The sequence below is a fragment of the Malania oleifera genome, chromosome 10 (genome assembly GCF_029873635.1).
Source record: "Malania oleifera isolate guangnan ecotype guangnan chromosome 10, ASM2987363v1, whole genome shotgun sequence".
Taxonomy (NCBI): domain Eukaryota; kingdom Viridiplantae; phylum Streptophyta; class Magnoliopsida; order Santalales; family Ximeniaceae; genus Malania; species Malania oleifera.
Window position 1 is genome coordinate 34312637 of NC_080426.1, and position 8830 is coordinate 34321466.

Genomic DNA, 8830 nt, shown 5'->3' on the forward strand with positions numbered 1-8830 from the left:
CATGTTTGGTTACTAAGAAAAATGAAAAAGAAAATAAAAAAAATATATCGAATCAATAAACAAAAATTTAATATTACACATCATTAATTTTAAATTTTTCTTAATTTTTAGTTATATTAGAGTAATTTTTATTTTTAATGATATTTTATATGAAAAAAATATATAATGGAAAATTTTCCTTCATATTTTCATTTCGTTTCCGTAAATAAAATTTTTGATTTAAACTAATCAGATATGAAGAAGTGAAATTTTTTATATTTTTTCTCTCTTTTACTGATATTTTTCAAGTTCCAAATAGGCTTGCAAGCTTGCAATATTATTAAATTAGTGCTTTATATTAACATTCCTAACATTTTTGGCTTGCAAAACTCTCATCTTAAAATTTAATATTGAAACATTTTTTTGTCAGACCAGTGGAGAATTTAGAAATTATGAAGGTAGATAACTAGGCAGCTAAGAAGCTGTTGCTAGAGCAGTGTAAAGGCAGGTAGGAAGCTGGTGCCCAAATAGTTATTAAGAAAAAAAAAAGAGAGGAGAAGAAATGAAAACTGATGGTTGAATTTTTTAAAAGCCAAAGAAGCAAAAATCAAAACTAGGATTTAAAATTAAAGGAATTGCTTTGATTGTTTAAGACCCTGGATTATTGCATGAAACAGTCAAATATTTTTGAAAGAAAAAATTTGAAGGATAGTATAAAAGGTTGTCAACATTGGTCAAGGCAACTGTGCATGTGCGATGAGTTAGCCCAAGGTTTATGTTGATGTCAAAATTTGAACTCGATCTTTGCATTCACACGATCATCTATAATTAAGGGGAATGAAAAAAATTAATAAATAAATAAAATAAAAATAAAAATAAAAAACTTAGGAGACCCCTAGTGACCTCGGGGACTTCTATAGGACAAAATTAATGTTGGCTCCCTGAATCATTAATCAAACTGAAGTTTCTAGGCCAAGTGATTTGTTCTAGCCCAATTTAAATGTCACATTAAGACCTACCCTTAATTGGTTGAGCCAAGGCCCAAGGCCCAAGGCCATCCCCAAGCTAGGTTGTCCCAAGAAGTTCTTACCATATATATCTTCCAATTTCCAAACGCAGCCTTCCTGTTCCAAAATTAAAATCGGTTATACCAACAAGAAATGAACAAAAATGAGCTCGTCAATTGAGGCAGAGGCTATAGTGATGCAACTTTTTTTATGCATCACTCATGAGTCATGACCCAAGTGAAGCCAAATTTCTATAACCAATATAGTTCATGCCCATAACCCTCACTTCTCTTTTGAGCCCTATATATAACCCCCCACATGGGCCTTTCCTTACCAAACCCAGAAAAATTGAGCCCAGCCCATTAAAAACACTTTCTTGGAGATGAAGGGAGGAGGAGTTCTGTCAGTGCTGGTGGCAGTGCTGGTGGCGATGGCGGTGGCCGTGATGGCAGCCGAGCTAGGGCACGGCGCCGTTACCTGCGGCCAAGTCAACTTCTCCTTGGCCGCTTGCCTTCCCTACCTAACCGCAGGCGGTGCTCCATCACCGGCGTGTTGCAAGGGGGTGGTAAGCCTCAAGGGACTCGCCCGAACCACCGATGACAAGCGGGCTGCATGCAAATGCATCAAGGAAGCTGCCAGTCATTACCCGAGCATCAAGGAGGATGTAGCCGCCGCACTACCTGCCAAGTGTGGCGTCTCCATCGATATCCCCATCTCTACTCGCACCAACTGCGACATGTGAGTTACTCCCTTAAATAAGGGTATCGTGACCATTCAAATCCCCGACAAATTCACGTGGGAGCCTTTCTAGCTATCTCTTCATTAATGACGTATCAATCAATTTGCATGCAGCTAGCTATGCATATATTTGTATAGTAACTTTTTTTTAAATTGGATTTAATTGTTACTACTTTAAGGAAAACACAAGGTAAGTGTAGTTATTAGATCATTTTTCAAAAAAGAAAAAAATTAATTTCGTTTCACTTATTTCCTTGCAGCATTCATTGAGATGGAGGCAGTACTCATTTGAGCAATAAAGAGGGGAGGAGCTTTGGCCTTTGTGTTCAACACTGTGGCCATATATATATATATATATATATGTTTTCCTATGATCATAATATATGGTTACATAATTAATGTTGTAATTAATATAAATTAAGGTTCTTAAAAGAGAACCTGGACAGCCAGTAATAGCTATGCTGATGAAAGCTTCTTGTACTTCTATATGATAATATAATTACATATAAAAGTTCCCCTTTCTCTCTGCATGGTAATTCTTTTTTTTTCTCCATAAGTATAACTTAAGTCCGTTTAATCAAATAGAAGAATATTTTCAGGATTAGTCACGTGGACCGTAAAACGGACACGTGGATACCCGGTACGTAATCTAAAAAAAAAAAAAAGAAGAATATCTTCAATTTTCTTTTTAATTCACCCAAGGTCTCATAAATTCATGCAGTGGTTGTGGATATGTATTAAATTAAATGAGGCTTGGGGCGCTTTGGAGGATCGGCCTTGATCTTGAATGCTTAAGTCAACTAATTTAATAGAATTTATATTATATTGTTTATAGGGCGTTAGTTAGGATTTTTGGGATAATTATTCTTTCGATTTGTATAAGTAGGCGATATTGTTTATTATCACACTGCATTTGGGATCATGACCTCCAGTTTTTATATTTGGATTTGAGTGGATTTGAACAAATTTCAATATAATTTTATATTTCATCTTAACTAAATTCTATACAACTTCAAATTAATTTAAAACCCGTCCAAATAGAGGATAAGAGTATTCTTAGTTTATTTAATTATATTTAATTAAATTTAAGTGATTTTTACATATATTCCTACAAATTCCTAGACCTTAAAAGCAAATCCTATTTAGCTAGCTCTAAATTAAAGTAGAACAAAGATTAATTAATTAATAATATGAGTAATCTATTAATCCTAATATAACTTCAAAATAACATACTTCTAGTTAGTGCCAAAAATGTAGTTGATCGATATAGTATAAAAAATACTAATAAGCTCCACATTGACCCTAACAATAACAAACTCAATGGAGTACACTAACTAGAGGCAAAGATCATGACACCATAATTATTTTCCCAAAAACATCATTAATCAAAATATAACCTCCCATCCAAACAATTGACCATTAATACTGAATTTAATAATAGCACGCCTAACAACTATAAAAGGGGTGCTCTAAAAATAAGTAAGACATCTTATTCCACTTATACTTTTACTGTTGCAATAATTCAATCCGTTCGTATTCCCTAACTTAGGCATCAGATGATCCTTCGGAGTACATTTCGGGTCCTCCAAGCCTCTTCTTCTTGATTCTTAGTAGGTGTCGAGGTCGTGGTTAATCTGGTTAATTCGATTAATTTTTTGCTACAATAGTTGACACTGTCTATGGGAAGGTTAGAAGGGTTGAACTAATAATGATCACGAGCGTCTCTCATAATTTTGATTCCTATAAGCTTTTGGAGATCACTCACCTTTATCAATTCAATCAATGCAAGCTGATGTCACTTCATGAGACAAACGGTACCAATGGAGCAATTTCTAGTCTTCTAGAAAAAAATGAAAAAAATATTTGGAATGCTTCTACAACAAAGAAAGATTATGCAAAACAAAATAACAAAAAAATACTTCCTCTGGATACGGCACCAAAATTTCATTGAGAATTAGTTTTTAAGATCCCAAATCCAATAATGAAGAACCATGGTCTTGAGCTAGGATACTAATAGCATTAGTATTGATGAACAATGCTCGTAAGCATTTAAGGATAATTTAAAAAAAAAAATGATCAATCGTCTTGAAAAAATTATAGAGGTTTGCAATCAATCTATATTAGATCAACTTAATGCAACCTTATTATAATATTATGACATATTCTCTCTTCTTCTTCTTTTTTTAATATCGCTAGGTGTCCTGGGCTTACGCACCAGATTAATCCCACACCTACGCCAGTCGTGCCCTCGACCAACATGTAGGAGGTAAATCGCGAATGTGCGCTACAGGAAGCAGGGTTCGAACCTCAGACTTCACATTTGTCCAAAGTCGTTTGACGCAAGTCCTTACCACCTGAGCCTATGCCCGGGGGCAAGATATTCTCTTTTTTCTAATATTTAAATGCAAGCAAGTAATAGCTTATAAAGATTGTAAGATTGATCAATACGCCAAGTAGGCTCACTTGTAAGAAAAAACCTAAATGATGAGCACTGCTCATAAGACCCCGAAAATGCCATTTGATGAGTACCGCTCATAAAAGGTAACAAGAAGAGAATACAACTCACCAAAACATGACCTACCTGATGAGCACTGCTCATAAGGCCCAAAGATGTATATCATATGAGTACAACTCATGAGGCAACAAGAGGTGAGTATAGCTCACCAAAATATGACCCATCTAATAAGCACAACTCATGAGGCAATAAGATGTGAACACAACTCACAAAAATATGACTAATCTAATAAGCACTGCTTATGAGGTCCAAAAATACCCAAATTATGTACGGGGAACCAAGGATACTCATGTGTTGGATAGTAAAATGAATATGTGTAAGTTCATAACATAAATAATTGAGGCAAAGTAAAACTCTCGGACTGGGGGCTTACTGAGTAAGGTGAATGCCTTGATGAGTATTAGTTGTAGTCGAACTCGAGTTAATCGGGTAAGCTTACAAATGATATCAGAGTAGAGGGGAGCTGCATGTATGGACGTGTAATCTCCCCTATAGACCTGACAAAATGAATAAAAATTCGTTAATCTGATTCGCATCCGACCCGTTTTAACCGACTTATAATCAACCGCTTGCTAAATGAGTCAAATATGGTTTTCCATTTTCATATCCGCCTTCTTAGTTGGTCGGGTCGAGTTTATTCAGCGGATATCCGCCAATCCGCTTAAAAGTCCATTACTAATTAACCTATAATGGTCCAACTGCCCACAGCCCAGGTATGGAGAGCCTAGTGCGGTAGTGCACACATGGCCCACGCTACACAGATGACCCAGTAGCCCACACGGCCACAGGGCCATTGCCCATAGTCTGTCAATCCCTCCTTCCCACTCCTAGGCTAGCCTAGTCCCAAATCTCAAATCCTATTAGGGTTTCATTGATTCAAAGTTCAAATTTTCAATTCCAGCTATGCAACCACATCCCACAACGACGACGACTCCCACTACCATTGCCATAGCCGACTGCCACCCACGGCCACGAGCCACGATTCCCTCGCCCGGTCTTCCCTCACAGCCTCGCCCAATCACTCGCCCATTCGGCCCTCGCCAGCTATCATGAAACTGCTGGTATTGTCCTCCACGCTGTAACAATTTATTTAGTCTGCCCACTGCCCCTCTTACCTTCCCAGTTCTTTCCGTCCTTCCAAAATAATTTCCAATCTCCTTTCTCTAAGTGAAAATCCAAATATTTCTAGCAACGATGCTTCTTTCCAAAATGTTTGTTCTATCTCCAGGCCCTTGCTTTCAAGCCCTTTGCAGGTATTTTCTCCTCTTACTCTCCTCCTCCTTCAATTTGTAGGGTTTAATGAATGTCTCTGTTTTGATTTTGATTTTTTCTTAGGATGAGGCGTGGGAGAGCTGTTATTATCCTGCAACATATGGAAGGTTATAGAATTTTTATTCGATACTCATTGTAGAGTACATGCCTAGCGAAACCCTCACCAAACACCTATTCATCCTTTCCATTTTTCTGACCTAATCCCTCCTTAAAAGCATTACAAATTACAAGTAATTTTCATTATTAATACTCTTTTCCTTCTTCTTCTTGTGTCTAATACAGTCCATCTTCATTTGAATGATTTAAATAAATCTTTCAAACTTGTGGTCTATCTTCATTTGGCTGATTAATTTAATTAAATCTTCAAACTTATCTTGATGTTTAAACAACCATAGGGTTGCCTTTTATGACTTAATTTTATTTCAACTAGTTGTAATCATCTACTCTATATTTCTAATTTATAAAAAGACAAGCTTTTGTGTGAAGTGGACAAATGCATGGTGGTGGAGTCAAAAAGAAAGTGCGTGACAGTGGGATTAATCTAAATTATAATAATTAATTGTTTTTACTGGAGAACCATTCTTAGTAGTTGTTTTACTAGAAATAATGAAAGTTAAGTGCAATAAGTCCCAAATATTGTTGGTGATATGCATGAGATGCTATCTGAGGTCTTTCAAATGCATAGGCACAATTAGAATGAATTTGAAGGCTCGCCTATAGAAGAGACTACTAGCTGAGAACCTACACAGGGCCGAATGAGGATGTCAAAAAGTTTTATGAGTTGCTAAAGGATCTAGATAAAACTTTGTATACTAGTGGATTAAACCTAGGCACTTAAAATGATAGGAACAGTCATCCATCTTACCTAGCAATTCAATTTAGATTTTTGATAGACTCACACAAGTCACATAGTTTGAGTTTCTATTTTGAGTTGGATTGAAACTAATTTATTATGTTTTAATGCTTACAGTTTTACTTACATGAATCAGGAGTTATTAGTTAGTATAAACGATTGAATGATTAAAATAATTACTAAAAAATTTAATACACAAACTAATCGCAAGTTGTTGTATACAATTTAAATTATTATGAAACAAAATAAATTATTAATAAAATTATATTTGAGAATGGCGGATTATCCGTCCATCCGCCATGAATTATCCGACCCAAAACCGCCTAATCCGCCACTTAAACGAGTCGAATATGGATTATGATTTCTCCACCCGATAATCCGCCTTATCCGCCACGAATTATCCGACCCGATCCGCTTTGCCAGGTCTACTCCCCTATCTTCAAAAACATCGCTAGTAAATATGGGTTGTGTAAGAATGAATTTAAGCAATGGTTTTAAAGCTTATAAAAGGTTGTGTTTTATATCTCTATGATTATGACCATATATATATATTAGTGTAATTTTCTTAGATGAATTGGTGATTTGAAAAGTAAAATGTGTTATAATTGAACTCGTATTGCCACACACTGTAAATAATTTATTCCGTCTTACTAAGATGTGTCTCACCCAAATTATCTAAACTTTTCAGGAAACAGAGACAGACCTGGTGATAGAGCTTCATGTTATTAGGAAGCTAAGACCCCCTGATATGCAGGGTGAGTTTTTTGACCAGGGAGGTGTGATTCCCTTAGGGTTGTATTATTTTTAGGTATGGGATAGAAATGTATGTATATGGATATTGATACTCTGGGTATTGGATTTTGGATGGTATGTACATTGTGTCTTCTGTTGTTAGGTTAATATAAATAAAATGTTTGTTTACCCAGCACCCAATTGTTAATTTTGGTGTATTCCCAAGAGAGTGGTGAATTGGAAATTTAAAAATTTCTCTTCTTAGTTCAACTAGTTCAGCAACAATATATTCACAACCTAAGGTCTGTCTATATAATTCCAAATGCGCAAATAAATAATACGTGCGAAAATTAAATCATGTGCAACATTCACAATATAACATACACGTGCGGTAATAAATTACGGAAAAATAAAATGCACGCACGATATGTTATCGGGGTTCAGCTAACTATGCCTACATCCCCGCTTTGGCCACACCAGCACAAGGATTCCACTACGGCTCACTTAAACGGGTGGAGTGACGCCTAATACAACAAGTCTTACCTGGATGACACACCTAACTTTCCTAACCGGGTCTAAGCCAGTCCGAGACTATTCAACATGACTAGTCTCCCTCTTTAGGTCCACACCTAGAATACAACGAATACAAAACTTTGCGTACACGGAAATACTTCTTACACAAGTGAATATGTACCACTAAGCACAATATAGTCAATGCACCTTATGCATGTATGAACTATAAGCTCGGTGCTCTAATATGTGCTAAACACTCAAATAAGTATAGATAATCAATCTAGATCAAGAAGGTATATCAAAGCAAGATTTGAAACATAGTATATGAATATCACAAAATCATATCAAGGTTTCAAATATGCTTACCAAGATGATTCAAACAAACTCAACAAGATGTTCTCAATATACTAAGTACAAGGAGTGTTTGAATGCAAGCTTTGAAAAAAAAAATTACACACAAAATATAGGCTTAGGTGTCTTGCAATGACAATGCAAGAACTACAACCTTCTAAATCTTCCCACACAAGATTTATCAAATAAAATCAGTGGAAGAACTTTAAGTTTTACTCTCAATAATAAAAACAATAAGCACAACAAATGAGAGTATGAGCTAATGAGGATTAAGCACAAACACTCTAAATATACTCACAACACTTGAAAGATCAAGGAAAATAAAGTTCTAGAGTGTTTGGGAGTGGTATAAGCTAAAATATGATTTTTGATTTTAAGAGAATTTGGCTTTAATTATTTTTACTAATCCTTGTTAATCTAAGCAAATGAACATGTATATATAGGCAAGGGGAAATTTTTGACTGTTGGGGACTCAATGGGAATATTAGGAAAGTTTAAAACAAGTTTAGAAAAATTAACCCCAATTTACCCCTTTTAATTTTAGTAAAAAATTAATTTAACCCGAGAGATTCGGGTGCCCAGTCTGAGGTTCGGGTGCCCGAATAGACTTAATCAAAAAATCAATTTTTAAAGGTTCGGGTGCCCGAAGTCAGGATCGATTGATTGAACAAAAGTTAGAAGCATTCTATTCGAAGTTCGGGTGCCCAAAACTAAGTTTAGTTAACCGAACGGTCCACTTCGGTCGCCCGAGGCCTTTTTGTACATGAACGTTTGGGCACCCGGGTTGGTGAAAAGCACTCTAACATGGGTTCGGTCGCCTGAGGGCGATACATGCATTATAGGTTCAATCGCCTGAAACCTAGTCAACCC

General features: G+C 35.9%; 1 protein-coding gene across 1 annotated transcript; it reads left to right on the forward strand.

Annotated features, from left to right (window-relative positions):
* The first annotated feature begins 1091 nt into the window (after window positions 1–1091).
* LOC131166954 (non-specific lipid-transfer protein A-like) lies at window positions 1092–2246 on the forward strand. The gene is made up of 2 exons (XM_058125625.1): window positions 1092–1724; window positions 1985–2246. The coding sequence occupies exons 1-2, from the start codon at window positions 1369–1371 to the stop codon at window positions 1992–1994; spliced, it is 366 nt and encodes a 121-aa protein (XP_057981608.1). The 5' UTR covers window positions 1092–1368; the 3' UTR covers window positions 1995–2246.
* The last annotated feature ends 6584 nt before the right edge of the window (window positions 2247–8830 follow it).